Here is an 18645-nt window from a genome sequence, read left to right on the forward strand (position 1 = left end):
ATTTGGGAAATGAGGAAATACTCACTTCGATGGATTGACACGCCTTAGTTTACATGACACATCTCTGCTTCCTTATTTATTAACGAAATACATTTAATTTCTCTTTATTAAAAATGAATACATTTTCTCATCTATTTAAAATGTTAAATCGATGCATGTAAAATTAAGCGATTATTCTGGTTTTATGTTCCAACCCGTTTAGTAATAATTAAACATATACATGTAACAATAACAGTACAAGTACTAACAATAAGGTCGGTAAAATAAATACAAATAAAACCATTAAATATAAAACAAGAATTTGTCATTTATCCTTGAATACAAACATGTCACAGTAGGCCTATAGAGGGTATGGACGTGTCGTCACTTTACCACGTGAACACTACGTGAGCACGCAGGAGCGCGTCCCCGTGGGTGGCAAACACTCAGCGAAATGACTGCTTAAAATAACAGGAAGAGCGAATCCAGGCAATATTTCAGTGTTGATTAACACCGGATTCCTTTGTAAATCTTAATAAAGCCGTAACCGTCGAGGCTGCTTGTAAATTCAGCAAACAATTCCCGGTTTCTTTGTTTCTCCGATTGTCCTCAGACATTTTACTGGCCGTTTTGCCACCCAGGGGGGCGTGTCCCGACATGTTCACGTGGGAAAGTGACGTCAATGCATACCCTCTATAGTTTCTCATACTAAATCAATAGTATGTTTTATATTATCTGTTAAATTTATCACATTAGGTCAATTTAGTCAAATTATACATAGCTCTCTTTACATAAAGTATAAAGAACAAATGAAGCAAGTGTCCTTAAGCCGAAATGAAGTGGAATGGGATGTCTCTGTGTGTTCACTGAGGTCACTCTTGCTAGAGTGGCAGTGTCGAGCAGGTATCTGAATGTCCGTCATATTCCTGGAGCTCTAGTTTTCCATCTTTGACCCTCCAGTCCCAGCTGGGGCTTCCGTCAGGAGCGGGAACACACTGCAGCCACATGCCCGACTCACACACCTCTGTGTCTGGAGAGACCAGCCGCCCATCCAGAGTGGCCAAACTGAAGACTCTCATTGATATCTATGATACAAAAAAAAAACATTGACATTAGCTAGAATTTAAATGACAGCAGGAACGATTCAAGAATCACTACAAAATATGAATTCCATTTAAAGAGAATTCCCACCTGTTCGCTGATGCCCACGGCAACGTGTCCGATTTTCACTTGAGGTCTCTCTCTGATCTTTAAACTCTCGCCACTTACATCTTCAACCCATATATCTACACCAAGACCTACACACAAACACACCAATCTGAATAAATACATGCAAGGGTACAATTTTACACAAATGTCTGTACTGCCAATGCAACACATATGAAATGTGCCATAGAAACATACCCTCAAAGTAACAAGACGACGTCTGATTGCTTGACACTGACCAATCAACATTAAAGCTGTGCTCATCTGTAGGGCTGCATGAGGAAAAGACCCCCGAGCTCAGATCGTCCGAGTCCTTGCAAGGAGGAACATGATGTTAGCTGGTTGCTTGGATATCTTCAAATGCTCTGATGTTTGTGTATGTGTTTACCTCCTCAGAAAGGTCTTGCTCAGAGTCACAGGGGCCGATAAAGGTGACACTTTGTTGTTCACAAGAATCAGGTAACCCTGCATCTTTTTCTGCTGCAACCAATTTATATGAACATAAATTCCTGTTTCGACTAGATTGGCTTTTGTTAGCCGACTCTTTGTGAGCAAACCTTGGTTCAAAGTGTATGTAAATGACAAACAAACTAGCGCATTTTACTCTTTACTGGTGAAATAGGGTGAGGATCCTCCTGAACACTAGTAGACAAGCCTTTGTTGATACAGCATTGGTATTTTTAGAAAGTAAGTCTTTTAGAAATGATGCACTAAAATTGACAGATGGCCGTTGATGAAGCTCAACTAGGACAACAAAACAATCTCACCGTTCTGCATCAGTGTGACCGATTCTTCGTCTGAATCCGTGTAGGTTCCATCACTTTGGGGATGAGAATCTTTAGAGCGGTAAAGCGTCTGGAGTTGCAGGAAGGGTTCCCACTCCTCCTGCGTCCAGTCGTTGCCCAGCTCTCTGAGACTCTCCAGATCGCTCTCCACCTCTTCATCGGTCTCTTCATCCTCCCCAAAGCTTCTGAACTCACCATCAAAGCTCTCAGTTTCTTCTAAAAGAAGTCCTCTGTCATTTCGGCCACAATCTCCAAACACCACTCTCTTTTCTGTGACGTGATCAGCCGTGACATCAGTTTTTCTTTCTTCAGTGCCGGTTTCATCCCCGCGGTTTTCGGTCCGCTCGAAGATCTCGACCTTGGCTACGTCTTCATCCCATACGTCTGTCTCCTCATCCGGTTTGACCGATGTGTCTTTTTCCACATTATCAGCACCCCGCGGTCTCTCCGTCCAACTGTTCTTTTGGTCTCTGTTCAGCTGACTCATTTCTCCATCTTCCTCCCATTCGCTATCCTCCTCTGAGTCTCTCGCTGCGGGGTCTGAATCATCCTCACAGGCCGCTCTTTCTCTCCATGTGCTCACCCAGTGGATTATGGGTGCAGAGAGGTTTTCCGGCACAGAAGGAGCCGTCGTCTTAACAGAGGATTCCGGGGGCTTTTGAGTTGCGGTGGTGGATGAGACGGATATGTCATACGAGGTTGGCCAGTCCTCAAATGTTGGCGTTACATCTTGGTCGGGATCAGATAGCCCACACACTAAAGGTGGATAAAAAATCAAAGATTTGATTTAAGTATTTACATAACACACATTTCATTACCCTCCAAGTGCTTGATACGCATTGAAAATCAGTGTGAACCTGTTCTGAGGGCTTGAACGTTTTTTTGCAGAAGCTCGGATGCTGAGGGTCTGTCTCTCGGCTCCTTAACCAGTCCTGCCTTGATGACATCACAGGTCAGGGGGTCACAGACAGATGGGATCTCCCATATTGGAGGGGGTTCACTCGCAATCTATACAACACATTTACAATGACACAAAACATAGCCACATAGTTGAAAATACAGAGGAGGGTTCACCCAAAAAAGTTGTTTCTATTTAAGAGTTCTCAAGAGTTTGTGATTACCTTCAGATAGAGCGGATGCGGAAAGCATCGCGTCCAGGGCTGATGTCCAGTGAGCATGTGCAGTAACATACAACAGCTGCTCCAGACATCTGCTTTAGAGCAGCGCCGATCCCCTCTCGCCACCTCGGGGGGCATATGTGACTCTGTGCCACGCAAAACATTACCTGCACACACCACACCACACACTCAACATGCTGTGATTTATAAGCATGTGTATATTTACATTTACATTTATTCATTTAGCAGACGTTTTTATCGAAAGCGACTTACAGATGGGGTAAACAATGCAAACAAATACATATTTATAAGCAAACCGTATATATGTGCGTTAGGGCTGTCATGATGATGAAATTTAGCTGATGATTAATTCTCTAATAAATCATTGTGATTATGAGGATTAATTGTCTGTTTTAGAGCTTTGACATGAATCTTTGAAACAGCCACATTGTTATTAACTTAAGAATGTTTTATTTTCTCAAAAAAAAAATCAACCCGGTCTCATCAATTGCGTATAAATAACACGCTATTGCATTACCATGTAATATGTACACAAAGTTTGATTTTGCGTGCATATGATACGCCAATGTTTGCGTGCACCTGGGTGGAGAGCAGCCATACGTACATGAAGAGGAAACACTAAAATAATAAAAATAATACCGTTAGGTTTAGGGTTTGGGTTCAGGTAGAGGTAATAATATGCACGCACGCTAACATTAGGTTTAGGGTTTGGGGACAGGTTACTGAGACAAATTGCTGTTTAATATACACACATGCTAAATATGCACTCAAAAATAGGCGTATTGTATGCTACCAAATCGAACTTTGGTGTACGTATTACACGATATTGTACAGCGTGTGTTATTTATACACAATTCATGAGAGATGTGCAATAATTGCGATGATCTGAAACCATCGCAATAAGATCAAACAATCAGGATGAGAAGATTATTTAATAATCGTGACAGCCCTATGTGTGGTTGAAAAGATGGGGTGAGTGTGGTCACCTCTGAAAGCTTTGGTGCTGTATCCTCCCTCACTGAGGGTTTCAGAAAGCCCAAAATCACAAAGGAAACACTGTCTGCCATCTTCTGACAGCAACACATTATCAACTACGTTTGAGAGATTGAGACCATTGAATTAGATTTGGAAGATGTTTAAAAATGGCAAGCAACATTACTGCTGTTCAACAAAATATAAGAGCAAAAGTTGGACATTGGTATAAACATCTCATTCACTATCAAACGTTGACTGTTCCAAAATGGCGGACATGTGTACGCAGGGTCGAATTTGCCATCTATGAATATATGACTGTGACTGAAGCACCAACCACGAACCTTTGACATCCAGATGTACCACACGTCTCATGTGCAGATGTTCCAGAGCCTGAACCACCTGATAATGATAATAAAGAGCCAGACCTTCAGAGATTCCACCCCTCATCCTCAGCACCTGAGCTAAAGAACCTGCAAGAGAGAGAGAGAGAGAGAGAGAGAGAGAGAGAGAGAATGAATCGAGAACAAAACTCACCTTGCGTTGTAACAGCGTTTTGACCTCTGACCTCTTTTCAGATCCATAAAGAGCATGACATTGGGTCCTTCTCTCACCGCTCCATACAGCTGGAGGACATGAGGACCGTTCAGTCGACTCCAAGTTTCCACTTCCTCCCACCGAAAACTACACAGGGGGATCTTTACAAGAGCGAACACATACCGTCAAGGATCTCCAGTCACACCTTTTGTATTAGATGGACGAACAAGATGTTCACCTTCTTGGCAGCACACGTGAATCCCGTTTGCTTGTCTCGGATGCTGAAGACATCTCCATACGAGCCGTTCTGGATGTGTCGGAGAACTGAGTATTCAAGACCCTCGCGATATCTTGAGCTCTTTGCCCGGAGAAACTGAAATGACATGTGCAACATTATCATCAAAAAACATCTTCGGTTGATCCTCTGAAAACAAATTTAATTTATGAAAGTCCTACCTGCTTAGGGTGGAATAGAAATCCCGCATTTATATTCATTTTCTCGCCGACTTTCTCCTGTGTCGCTTCTTTAATCATCTCACAAAATATATCGGAGAAGTGGCAGCGCTCGGTTTGAATGACAACATCCGTTAGCTCACTCAAATCCGGTTGGGAGAGGATCTCATCCTCTGCATCTCTACCGACTTTTTCTACGGTGTGTGGTCTCAGAGCATCACGGGAGTAAAGATTTCCCTCGCGTTTGTCAACTGACTCAAAGGTAATCTTTTGAAAGCCATGAACAGACGAGACATCAGGACTCTCTGAATCAGAGGTGTTTGTTTGTCTGTTGATGGTACAGTATGAGGATTCAGAGTCCCGGTCGGTGGTGCAGCATGAACTGCCACTGGACGGAGATGAAGCTGAACCCCACACGGCCTCAGCGATACTGCAGCCGTAGTCGGTTCCCGCACCGCTCTCAGAGTCGATGTCTTTGAAGGTCTCAAAGTGACTGGAACATTCTGAGCCGGCTGTAGCCTGTGTACTACAAGTGGACACGTTACTAGATTTATCTTCACTAGAGATGTAAAGATACTCAAGGTCCTGACCATTCCAGACAGATATCAAGTCTCGCCCTCTGCTGATGGCATTGGGATTGTGGATATCACTGTCCGCTACAAAAGTAGAGCAAGAATCCAAGCCTTTAATGCTTTCTGCGTAAATATAGGCAGAGTTTGTTTCAAAATGGTCAGAAAATGTGCTGCGAGACTCAACGGTTGAAGGAAAATCCATCTCCAGTCTGTGAAGCCACAAACAGGACTTGATAGCAGTGAATTCATGAGGACAATCCCAAAGACAGTCTGGGGTTTGAGACTGAGATGGACGCTCTGTTGTTGAGGAGAACGGAGAGCGCTGGAAGCATCTTGAGGAACTGTGGTTTCTTGAAGCATTTCTTTTACTTGATCCCGCTTCCTTCAAGCCTTTCCGCCCATCATCATCTTCTCGCCATGTTTTCCTGGGTTTTCTTGCATTCGTTCTGTGTTTCCTGTGATGTTTTCTGTAGGAATGCGCCGTAGTTTTTGCCTCAGGTTCAGATGAAGTGTACGACGTGTCTGAGAGAGACCTGTGAATAACAAAACAGTGTTAGTTTAGGCTTCGGATAAGTAAAAACAGAAAGAAATGAGACAATTGTTAATATTCATGAATAGTGTAGAGGTGTAAGATGAATGAAGATCGTAGAGGCAAAATAATCTGGAATGTTTGAGTTGATATAGTTTTGACTTTTGATTGCAGACGAGACAAATCTGAGCTCAGTTTGACACATTGCTGACATCTCTTCTCAAACTCTAAGGACAGAAACATTTCTCAGGAAAAATATCTGAGACTTACCCTTTAAAATAAAGGTGCTTCAAAGGGTTCTTCGATGCCATGGGAGAACCATTTTTGTCTAAATGATTCCACTAACATCTAACATCCAAAGAACCTTTCCGTATTACAAAAGATGATTTGTGGTGAAAAAAAGGTTCTTTAAGGCTGGAATACACTAGAGGACTTTTAAAATTGGAACAGATTAAAAAAAAAATAGACATCATGCACTTGCAGACTTTTTGAACGTTTACATAGAAAACAATACATGACCAAATCTGCAGACTGGCACAAACTTTCTGCAACAACTCCAGACTGAAAATCTGTCTTCCAGCCATTTGTCAAAGGTTCTATAAAGATTTTTTTAACTCATTATAATCTATTGGCTGGAATGCACTACAAGACTTGCTCAGATTTTTGCCCAGATTTTCAGTCTGGAGTTGCTGCAGAACGTCTCCATCTGTCTGCAAATTTGATCATGAATTTTTTTCTAAAAATTGATTCACTTTTCTTATTGCATAGTACAAGCACCTACCTGTTGTACGTGTAAGACTGGATGCTGCTGTCTTCTACACTACTAAGGGCACAGGTCCGACACTCGCCACCTAAAGATGAAAGTAAGGAAAAAATGGTACAGTCTTCAAAAACTCATCTGATTGAATTGCATTGAACCGTTGCCACAATACTGTGTAGTAAATAAAGCGGTCTGTAAAGTCTCTTGAACCCACTGGCCTTTAAAGACACTGCCCTCTCTCACCCCTCGGCTGTGTGTGTGATATTCCAGCGTCCGCCGTCTGAAGTTCCTCCAGATCTCTTGTCTGGATCACAGGGTGTTCTTCACACTCATCGCCCCCCGTTGAGCCCGTCTCAGTAAGCATGGACTCCTCTGTAAGCCTGCTCGAATGAAACATGGTGGGTATGGCCATTCCTCCGTCTATACGTCTGAAACATGAAACACGAACAGGGGCCCATAAGAAGACCGGGGCACAAGATAGATGACAGGGTTTCCTAACCTTCCCCAGAAACAGGGTGTGGATGAAATTATTACACAAGCATTTTCATCCTACAGAGCCACTTCCTGACACAGATACACACGGACAGACGTTCACTGATCGTGTTGTGGATTCATTCAAGGGCAGTTGGTCAGTATATTAATAGCCTAGTGACATTTTGGCACAAAGCCGCATGCTGCCTCCTCGCCTGTCAGCTGTCTTAGTTTTTCTTTTTCGCACCGGATCATTCAATTAACAGAGCTCGACTTTTCTTAAATGTGTTCTTTTTACACCTCAGATCTGTGCAATGCTGTTGCAGTGAGACTTTGTGGTTTCTTTAACGTTCACAGGTTCCTCGTTTTAACAAATATGCTCCAAGTGCCTCTCTTATCAACAATATTCACACCTTTTCGAAGTTTACACACAAACTATACAATGTTTTTATTAGTGAGGATATTTCACATACTTTTTATTTATTTTTTACATGGCTCGATTGAATGCTTGATTCTGATTGGCCAGCTCAAAACTAATAACACACGGTAACCAGTATCATTTTGACGGGTTTCTTTGACAAATTAAATACAAATATGTCATCAAATAACATATATGTCATTATATTTACTTTGACAATGGAAAGTCGTTTCTTTCCTTAAAACCAAAAGTAACGGGCTTTTCCTCACGGAAGGTCTGCATTCTGTAAAAATGAGATCATCAAATATTTAAAATTCACATTTCATGTCCAGTTTTTTGTCTCACGTGGCAAGTAGTCGTGTAATAAGCGGGATAATGTACAATATTGCCCCTTTAGTGAGATACAAGACCCTCTGCTTCACATTCTGATCACGGACGGGGATTATTTCTGCGATAACAACCGGCTGCCTGTACATTATCCCTTACATAACACACGAGTGATATATTTTAATCCCTAATTTACCTGTTGACATTAAAGGTCTTAATAAAATCTGATTCAGTTGATTTATGATGGATTCATTTTTTAAACGAGGTCAACCAAAAATGTCCTCATTTTACGTCATTATATCTGTGAGGTCATTTTTTAAACACTTTGACCCTCACAACCACATTGTGTTTTGATGCTTTACGTGACTTTCCATAGAAAATTAAATATCTAAACCCACATTCAAATCCACTTTCTTCATTTTCACAATGAAAAAACACATTTTGTAAGATTGATGTTGTTTTCTTATACATTTCCACACACACACACACACACACACACACTTTTAGCAAGGATTGTTTAAAGCAGACAGTTTTGGAACAAAAACTCAACATGCACAAATGATCCTGAACATGCTTTTTAATGTTATTGTTCTCAGTTTTGTCATTCTGCATGCACTGCTGGGGTGTCCATTCACATCTTGTGTAAGTTTCCACATTCTGACACACAAAATGTCAACATACCAAAGGACACAGCCAGGAAAGAGCTCTGGAAATCTGGAAGCTTTCTCCAAAATGATCCTGTTTTCTTCCTTTAGTCAAATGCTCGTGAGATCGATTTAAAGCTCTTGTTTGGGTTCAGCCAGCAGTGTTTAAGCCTGTAAGAGTGAGACCTCACACATATTCTCTCCAAACTGTGAAACAAGATACCATCAGCCAACACACACGTCTGTGTCGGCCTCTCTGATTGGTTAACCCATCTACAGTCTCTCTTTTAAAGACAAACAGCCAAGGGACCTTTTTATAAATAAGACTCTGTTTTAATCTGTTTTGTTCGTTTATCAGATGTTTTTCCAAAACTTGACCACAGTTATCCCATCCATTTGGATCTTGAACCCCAGCAACATAAACCAATCTGTGACCAGCACGCGCCGTGGCAACAGCTGCCACAGCAACCACACAGAGTTGATCAAAACAGATATAGGAGAAATGAATGAGTCAACCTCAAATCTATTTTAAAAGTATTTATTTCAGCGTTTTCATCTGTTTAACTATAACCTAAAACAACCAAAGTTCACTTCAACAGAATAGAAGAAAAAATCTGGAAGAACAATCGTTTTGAATTTATGACATCACAGGTCAACAATTGGACTTATTCATTTCATAAATAAACACTGAAAAAGATCTTTAAAAATAATCAAAGCAAACAGATGTAGTAATGATAGAGAATGACATGTGTACTTCCCAATAAACATTGAGAAAACTTTGAAAAGCATTAAGACCATTTTCTTCTTAAAACATGTGAAATCTACCAAAGGCTTTAACCAGGAATACAATTCTTAAACCCACATATATTATAAACTACATTATTTACTCTAGTAAACTGTAGTAAAATAACGAGATCCTATAGTGCTTCTGAAACTAACTTTAAGATATATTATTTTAAATGATTTTCCATTTCCTATAGTTAATACTACAGTATTGTATATTAAACAATCATTACTATAAAGTACTGTTAGTATACTACAGTTTACTAGAATAAACTGTTTTTTCTCATGTGAGACTTGTGACGGAGTAAAACTGTTGACCACTTTACATCTGGCCACGGCTCAAGTGCAGTCGTGACTGACACGATGTTAACTGGTGATGTATTCAGCAGCTTTTCTCATTAACCGCGGTGTCTGATTTTAGATTCTTGGTGAGTGATGTGACGGTTTAAACAGGTCGGACAGCAACATGTCCAAATGCATTCCTAACATATTAAAATAAATCAACATCCAGAAATAAAAGGCATCATTTACCTGGATCCTATTTTTGAGAATATTTTTCCAACCTCTGACAGCGGGACTAAAATTAGAGAAATAATAAATTCTGCCTAAATTGATTCTAGTCCGGAATTCATTCGAGGTGGACAGTCTAACGGACAAATTCACATATCGTCTTGATTGTGTGATCTAATAAAAATGTCTTCAAATTTAGATTCCATTAAAAACGAAATATTTCAAAACACTTAATGCACAATCCACTTTCCTGCAATATGCCTTAAAATAACATTCTGTATATAAGGTGTAGCCTGTTTTTATGAGTACATAATGGTCAGCGTCAGTATAAAATCAGGGGATGCTGTGCTTTTATACACACCACATTCACTTAAAATGAATTTGCCCACCAGTTGTACATGGACTCTTTAGTGCAACCTTTCACATCCGGGTCACATTTGTGTCCTTTAGGACAGCAGTGCTTCATGTCTTTACAGCACACCGCCTACAGAAAACACAAAGATATTTTCATTCATATTTAAGTACACTTGAGAGGATACGTTATACTTTTTGGCTCATCATATTGAACTGCGAGTTTCTATCATACCTCTTTATATGGACAGCAGGCCCACGTGGAGTCTGATAGTCTACAGCAGGTCTGTGTGTTTGAGCAGCGTGATGACGAGTCACACAACACTTCTTCCTCTGAGGGTGCTTGTATTTTTGTGAGCGAGACGCTGTGAGCACTCGAGGATTTGATACAGGTCGCAGACTCCAGGTTGCAGGTGTATCCCTGTGGACAGCAGTGCTCGTGGTCCTCACAACACACGGCCTACAGAGAGAACATTCAACCAATCAGTGAAGAGCAAACGCATGAACAAACCAGTGACATCAGAGGACTGAAAACAAACCAAACCAAATGTAAAGTGAGAGGACAAAAACATTAACATTTGGAGTTTTGAGGGCAAAAAGTAGTCACACACAGGCCTTGCATATAACATGGTTTAAAGCGACGCTTCACCCAAAAAGGAAATTCTCTCATCATTTACTCATCCTTGTGTCATTCCAACTTTCTTCTGCAGAACACAATGATATTTTGAAGAATGGTGGCACCCATTCTCGATTGTACGGACACAAAACCAATGCAAGTCAATGGGTGCCAGTTAACAACATTCTTCAAAATATCTTCTTTTGTGTCCTGCAAAGAAATAAAATCATACAGGTTTGATTTAACACGAGAGTGCGTAAAGGATGACAAAATGAACTATCACTTTAACAAACACTGGTTTATTCTCTATTTGGCTTTACTGGAAGATCCAATTGGATGATTTGAATTTGATAGACATGCCTTGATAAGAGGACAGCAGGCCCACTCCCCTGTGGGTAATTTACAACAGGTTGATCCTGACGCACAACTGGTAGCGGAATCACATTTTACATCTCTGTCTCCAAGCAACACTGCCGAGCCCCGAGTGACCTTGGCCTCCTGTTTTTTAAACCAGGGGATCTGGTGGTAGGCTTTAGCGCAGGTGGTTTTCTGTTCATCACACTTATAACCACTGGGACAACAGTGCATTCCGTCCTTACAACATACCGCCTTAAAGACAGCAAATGAGAGATTTAAAAACAAAGGGAACACAAGTATGCAATACACAGAGATAAAGTTCACTCAGTATGCTACATTTTAACATTTAATAAATACTCCCATAGTATGAAAGAATCAGACAGGGAACAGACAACACTTTTTTTACGCTTGCTTTAATATTTGCGTGTCTTACCTCTGGCAGTGGACAGCATCCCCACTTTCCCAGTTTGCTCATATAGCAGCAGGTGTCATCTCTTGGACAGCTGGTGTGAGCGTCACACACGTGTCTGTGCTCTGGAACGCTAGCGTCGGGCTGCTGGGTCACGCTCGATGCTAGTTGCTTCCTGAACCAGGGCATGCTCGGAAGCCCAGATTGGACACAGGTATTGAGAGTCACATCACACTTGTAGCCCTGCGGACAGCAGTGCTCACCGTCGGCACAGCACACGGCCTGAGGATAGAGAACATGCAAAGCAGAACACAAATATTAGCTATAATTGTGTTTTATAAATGAAACTATTTAATTGATTCTGCAGCAGTAAATGTATTACAATGCATTCTGGGATTACATCCTCAAAGTCATTTTGCAGTCTACCATAACAAATCATCCAAGATTTTAAACCATAAAAGGGCACATCTGCTATCTTGATAAACGTGTGTCTACCTGTGGCAGAGGACAGCAGCCCCACACTCCCGATTTCAGTATACAGCAGGTGGTCCCGGATGGACAGACAGACGTCTCATCACAGTTTTGGTTCTGGGATGGCGGAGTCACGGCGGTGATCTTTCTCACCAAAGGCACAGAGAAACGGGCACCCTCATCGCTGGCACCGTCACAGGTGCTGGCAGCCAGATTACACACAGAACCGCTGGGACAACAGTGGAGATGGTCCTCACAACACACAGCCTTGAAAATGAAAAAAGGTTCACACCATTTTATGGCAACAAATCTAAGCTGTGAAACAATCAGTTCTGCAAAAAGACTCCAAGAGCATTGTTGGTGTGAACAGTTAAAGCGAAAGTCACACGCTTCTGCAGCACTAGAAGAAACCGTCAAAATGAATCAGTTTAGTGTGAGCTGCAAGTTCTTAAAGGGGAAGTTCATCCAAAAAAATCTGTCATTTACTCACCCTCGGGTAGTTTCAAACCTGTAAACATTTATTGGTTCCAATAAAACAAAGATATTTGGAAGAATGTCAGCAATTTTCAGTTCCGGGACATCATCCACTACCATAGTAGTGTTCTGTTGAACACATCATGAGATATTTTGAAGAATTTAGGAATACACAGAGTTCTCATGCACCTTCGACTACCATTTAATTCTTCCTACTATGGTAGGCAATGATGTCCCCGAACTGAAAATGAATAACATTCTTCCAACTATCTTTCCTTGTGTTCATCTAAAAAAAAAAGAAAAAAGTCATTTATACAGGTCTGAAATAACAAGAGGGCGAGTAAATGATCTCAGAATTAGCATTTTTGGAGGATTTGTCCCTTTAAAGAGTACATATTATGAGATCATGTAAATGACTGTCTGTGAATATAAACCATCTGCCAAGTTGAAGTTAAATGAATAAGGAAGTTATTGGCTTGGCAAAAAATGAGTTGACTCTGAATCTCGCAAACGAGTCGGCCCTAGTCCGATTCGCAAACCTCCGCGGATTTACATCACTACATATAGTCCCCGCCATGTAAGTTAACTTGTTGTTGGACACACCAGAAACCAAAATAGGACCTTAAAACTTAAAGACTATACTCTTTAAACGTAGAAAAAGAAAAAGTGTTTACTTGTGGCAGTGGGCAGCACCCCCACGCGCCCGATGCCAGTCTGCAGCAGGTGGCATCGCCAGAGCAAGTTGACGTCTCGTCGCATTTCTGATTGGGCGACTGTGGCACGATGGGAAATGTGGGCACCTTCACCACCAAGGGTACAGACACAGACGGGTTGTCAGGGTCATCACAGGTGCCTTCAGCGAGGTTACACACAGTGTTGTACGGGCAGCAGTGGGCATGATCTTCACAACACACAGCCTGAAGGAATGAAGACAAAACCACATTATGGACTAGTCTTAAAGGCTCCAGATTGGTCAGATCATGCATCAACATCTCCCAATAGAGTTCCAGTCAGTGATGATGCCAAACGTCAAATTAGTATAGATAAATGTCAGGTTTGATCTCAGCAAACTTGCAAAGGCATAGTAGAAACCTTTGTTGTGTGATGTTTTGTATTACATGACAGAAACAAGGTCACAATCACCCTAATGTTTCTTTAAAAAAAAATAAAGCTGGCTGTTGTTCTTGTGCATTAATACCTTTGGTAATGGGCAGCATCCCCAGATGCCCTCTTGTGTTTTACAGCAGGTAGTGCCACTCGCACACGCTACCGTTTCATTACAGGGAACGTTTTCTGCAGACGGACAGAGAGATAAATACATGACATGTTCAAGCAAATGGAGAAATTTCACACATGGGAAATCTCTAATTCAGCTTAGAGATCTACGTTGTAAACCTAAAAAACGGAAATGTCATGACACTTTTCTTATCTATGACAGATACTTCTGCACCATTCTGATAACATCATTCACATCCTTAAGTTATTTTATTAAGAATGAGAAGAGGAAATTAAGCAAAGATGAGTCACAGTATTGCTAGATTTTCTAGAACTCAGCCCATTGTTTTTGATCCTTTCTATTTCATGGGAGTTGAGTAAACAGAGTTACCTCGGGACTTCAGGGAAGTGAAGGCTGGAATCTTAGTGGCCATTGCAGTGATGCCATTGGGGGACAAACACTTGTTGTGGGTGAGGTCACAGGTGGTGCCCTCTGGGCAGCAGTGCAGATGATCGGAACAACACACAGCCTACAAAAGTATAAACGAATGTATGTTTAGTCTGAAGGCGGCAAAATATACACCAGGGAAATTAAAATATGACAACTTAAAACAAGCAAGAAGCACCTTTGGCATTGGGCAGCATCCATAAGAGCCGTTGCCCAGTTGACAGCACGTTGTATCATCTGGACAACTGGAAACCTGGTCTGGACAGATCACTGTGTACACAAACAAAACAATCTGAAGTATTTGTTTCAATACAGAAAAACACATTGTACATCTTAAGTAACGTATAGGACAGTGTTTACAGATCAATTATCCGTCTTACCATCTTTAACATCTCTGGGCTCTGCAGGTGAATCTACTGCAATGCCATAAAATATAAAACCAAGTCAAATCCAGTCAACTTTATTTCATTTTACAATTTTCTTTGATACAAAGCAGCTGTACATGAAACATATTGACTATAAGCAAAACAGTAAGAAAGTTATAAAAGCAAAAACAAAAAAGGTGAAAACACACACACAGATTCAAACACGCGCACGCACAGTGGTTATCACTGAGAAGCACACATTTCAGATAAAGGAGAGAGAAACACAGGTCAAATATTAAATATTAATTCATTAATTAATTTTAATTTTAAGTCAAACTTTAAAATTCTAACCAAACAACAGACCACAACATAACACCAACAAACAACTAATGTAAAACTAGAAATCAAACTTAAAGCAAAAAAATATGAGGCCGTTTTAAAATGACTTTGTATTTTTTCATTTACTATTTATAGTTGTGTTGAGGTAAAATTATCATCTTTCTTTCATTCTGTGACCTGCTGACAATATTTCTCCTAAATTTCAAATAAAAACATTGATCCTATTTGCATTTATTTGCAGAAAATGAACTGGAGAAACTCAGAATTGTCTCAGAATTTTTTCTGTCATATTTGTACGTGAATTTAGGAATAGTTGAATAATATTTCAGTTGTCATGTGTCTTGTCATACTGTCAGTCTTTCACATTGCTGTTGGATCACTCCTGAGCTTTGATTTTGTTAAAATTCAACAATCACTGAACTGGAATGACCACAATACACCTAATAATGGTGAATAAATTAACTTTTGGAGTGGTCTCTTCACTCAATTCATGGTTGTATATAAACCTGTATTTCATTAAAGGATTTCATTTTATGAAGACTTTGTGAAGAAAAATATTGAGGTTGTTATTAAATAAAGAAAGCTTTCTGCTTCAGACATGCATCACATTAATGTTAATCTATGACACCTGAGAGCAAGGGTCACACTTTTAACACTTCAAAACTTGTGCACAGTGTTTATAGCGTACACTTAAAAGTGCAGTTTGAAGCCCTTTGCTATTTTTCGGGTATTTGTTTGTTATACAATTAATTCAAGAGTTCCATCTGCTATCACTTTTCACAGGACGACAGCTGCATTCATAAGCCCCGTGATGGAAACAAGCAGTAATGTAGAAATAGAAAACTGTGTCAGAAAGAGGAAGTGGTGATAGATTTCATGCCATCGTACCTGCTTTCTTCACCGACGCCTTCCTGCGATGGGCAGCAAACTTTTTCCAGAGGGGGTTGGGACCGTAGGTGGGTGACACACACTTGGAATGCTTGAGGTCACATGTGGTTCCCCGAGGACAACAGTGCTGCTTATCTTCACAGCACACGGCCTAAATACATACACAAGAAATACCAATAACACAACAGTTCATGTGGATGGATCATGTCAAAACATTTCATCAGAATGATCAAACGGACGTTATACATTTTTCATAGGACAGCAGCCCCAGTTCCCATCAGGCATCTGACAGCAGGTGGTGTCATCGGGACACTCAGACTCCTGATCGGGACAAACCACGGCCTCCTAAAAAAGAGAGAGAGAGAGAGAGAGAGAGAGAGAGAGAATTTGGTCCAAGTCAAAGACTTGCTTTGTGCTAATGGTTACCTGTATTTGTGGCTGTGCAGGTATGCGTGTTTGGTCGTGTTACCTGCTTTGTGGCAACTTTTTCCACCCAGTCTAAAACATGCGTCCTGTTTACACACTTGGAATGTTCTAGGTCACACAGAGTGCCCTCGAAACAGCAATGCAAGTGGTCTGAACAGCATTCGGCCTGCAAACATGCATGCAAAACATGTACGTCACCGCCAACAGGTAAAACATGGACTGCAAGACGCTTTTTTCTCCACCACCATCTTACATTGGGCAGCGGGCAGCATCCGTACCCTCCTGACGGCATCTGGCAGCAGGTGTTTCCATCCGCACATACTCCTCCATCAGGACAAATCACAGCAGCGCACACGTTCAGAACAACACAGAGTAACGCTGCAACACCGGCGTGCAACTGATAAGAGACCAAACAAAGGTGTCATTGAGGCCAATATCAAACAGGATTTAATTCCATTATTAATAAAATAATCTGTTTTTTGGCTCTTGTGTGGGAATGTTAGCCTTGTTAAATCACTATAACTTCCAGTGCTACAAAATAGGGAGACTATGCTTCAAAGATACAGAGAAATGAGTTGGACGACGTCATTCTGCACTTCAGCTTCTCATGCAGGTTCAGACTGTGAGGTAAACTGAATGCTACAGGCCACTTCTTAAAAAGGGGGCAGCGCTCAATAAATCCCACCTTTTACTTCCGGTCTCAGTGAAAATTCCTTTGTTGCATTGAACATAGCCACGCTTCTTAATACACTTCAGCGAGTCTTTAAAACCGATGCACAGAATTAAAAAAAAATGTTTTTTGGGAAGAATGTGTGTGCCTAAGTAAAGACTGATGTTTGTCTCATGACAGTTCTCAGGTCAATAATAGTTGATGTAATAACAATCCTGACGACGTAGACTTTACACTAGGTTAAACAAGACTAGACGCTCAAAACATGCAAGACATCGATCAATGGAACTTTTCTGGAAAAATTGAGACAACAACTGCTTATATGTGTGTATATATATAAAAATGTATATACGCATATGTGTGTGTGTCACATATATTTATATATATAACAGAAGTAACTTACCATTGTTTGTGCGTGTGTAACTTTTGTTCCAAGAAACTATAAATCTTCAAACTTTTTTGCTCTGTAACAGAAAATATGATATAACTTTTGATTTAAGGTATATACTATACATTTATACAAAGTTGGCAAAATCTCAGTTCTTTCATCTGAAGAGGTCCTAGAGACGCTCACTTTTTGCGCTTGTGTCACATGACCCACATTTTAAGATTCAGTTTATACCCCAGACATAAACCATTTTACAATACAATAACAAAACACCGACGTGAAATGTAATGGAAGCAAATTCACTTCATATAGAGAACGAAACCAATGCATTTAGTCTCAGAGTACAGAAACAAAAAAGACATCATGATGATGTTTGAAAGACCATCTCTGCATCAACAGCGTCTTAAAGTAACATATTTATATATTAAATGAAACGATAAATATACTTTTGAGACACTGACATAACCACAGAGCATTTACATACTATACCATAAACACGCCCTGAATAAACAGCATTAATTATCCATGATGATCTCGGGGGAATATAATATGTGCTCTTGCTCAACTAAATTACATTAAATTTGAAGTAACAAGTTCAACCTGTTGAAATGTTCGTTGTAATATAATTCGACCATTTATTAATACAAACGCATCATCTCAATGAAACGGTTTCATATTGTTTCCGACGGAAGCGCGTGCACGCTGCGCCAAACAAAGGCTTCCATCACTTAAAACAGCTTGACATCGACACAACTATGAATCACTTACTGACCGACGCGTGTTTTCACGATGAGCGAATAAAGCAGATTAAACGGCTCATGTGCGTGAACCTGTGAAGTGGGAATGAAGCTCCTCTCCGCAGAGTTTGACTATTTTGTTTGTCATCTTATCACGTGACCGATCACATGACACCGGGGATTGCGTTGCGCTCGGTTTGAGCAACAACAGAAATCATTTAGAAATCATTTCTACAAAGTTTACAAAGAGCCAAAGTCTGCCTCTTACCTATAAATATCATGAAATATGAATATAATATCATTAAATAAGCCGAACGACTTTATGAGCGATTGAAATCAGTCAAATAAATATATGTTGGCCTATACAATCCATTTTAAATTAAAAGAGAAACATTTTTCAATGTAC

General features: G+C 40.5%; 2 protein-coding genes across 3 annotated transcripts; both read right to left on the minus strand.

Annotated features, from left to right (window-relative positions):
• Window positions 1-274: 274 nt before the first annotated feature.
• On the minus strand, window positions 275-7344 carry LOC130412833 (uncharacterized). Its single transcript, XM_056737612.1, has 14 exons — window positions 7176-7344; window positions 6954-7023; window positions 5075-6176; window positions 4857-4991; window positions 4650-4779; window positions 4426-4554; window positions 4096-4200; window positions 3092-3255; window positions 2828-2978; window positions 1953-2726; window positions 1574-1665; window positions 1384-1498; window positions 1171-1277; window positions 275-1064 (listed from the first exon to the last, which is right to left on the minus strand). The coding sequence occupies exons 1-14, from the start codon at window positions 7342-7344 to the stop codon at window positions 861-863; spliced, it is 3447 nt and encodes a 1148-aa protein (XP_056593590.1). The 3' UTR covers window positions 275-860.
• A 1970-nt stretch (window positions 7345-9314) lies between these two features.
• On the minus strand, window positions 9315-18386 carry grnb (granulin b). 2 transcript variants are annotated; one of them, XM_056739017.1, is made up of 16 exons: window positions 18275-18386; window positions 17518-17578; window positions 16698-16841; window positions 16488-16610; window positions 16265-16363; window positions 16019-16169; window positions 14807-14842; window positions 14605-14696; window positions 14370-14508; window positions 13962-14056; window positions 13438-13680; window positions 12314-12556; window positions 11843-12100; window positions 11413-11661; window positions 10672-10896; window positions 9315-10569 (listed from the first exon to the last, which is right to left on the minus strand). In XM_056739017.1, the coding sequence occupies exons 2-16, from the start codon at window positions 17518-17520 to the stop codon at window positions 10456-10458; spliced, it is 2214 nt and encodes a 737-aa protein (XP_056594995.1). In that variant the 5' UTR covers window positions 17521-17578; window positions 18275-18386; the 3' UTR covers window positions 9315-10455. The 2 variants fall into 2 exon arrangements, with proteins under 2 accessions (XP_056594995.1, XP_056594996.1); XM_056739018.1 differs by having other exon boundaries at window positions 18271-18383.
• Window positions 18387-18645: the final 259 nt, after the last annotated feature.

The sequence above is a fragment of the Triplophysa dalaica genome, chromosome 23, assembly GCF_015846415.1.
Source record: "Triplophysa dalaica isolate WHDGS20190420 chromosome 23, ASM1584641v1, whole genome shotgun sequence".
Lineage (NCBI taxonomy): Eukaryota > Metazoa > Chordata > Actinopteri > Cypriniformes > Nemacheilidae > Triplophysa > Triplophysa dalaica.

What these genes read in the sequence shown, in the direction of transcription:
- LOC130412833 (XM_056737612.1), bottom strand. Translation starts at nt 7,344, where the DNA reads ATGGCCATACCCACCATGTTTCATTCGAGCAGGCTTACAGAGGAGTCC. An exon ending in GGTACATCTGGATGTCAAAG is followed by an intron (nt 4,201 to 4,425) that starts GTTCGTGGTTGG and finishes TCTCAAACGTAG; the next exon opens with TTGATAATGTGTTGCTGTCA. An exon ending in GTCGTCTTGTTACTTTGAGG is followed by an intron (nt 1,278 to 1,383) that starts GTATGTTTCTAT and finishes GTTTGTGTGTAG; the next exon opens with GTCTTGGTGTAGATATATGG.
- grnb (XM_056739017.1), bottom strand. An exon ending in GATGCTGCCCGCTGCCCAAT is followed by an intron (nt 16,611 to 16,697) that starts GTAAGATGGTGG and finishes GCATGTTTGCAG; the next exon opens with GCCGAATGCTGTTCAGACCA. An exon ending in GCCCAGAGATGTTAAAGATG is followed by an intron (nt 14,697 to 14,806) that starts GTAAGACGGATA and finishes TTGTGTACACAG; the next exon opens with TGATCTGTCCAGACCAGGTT.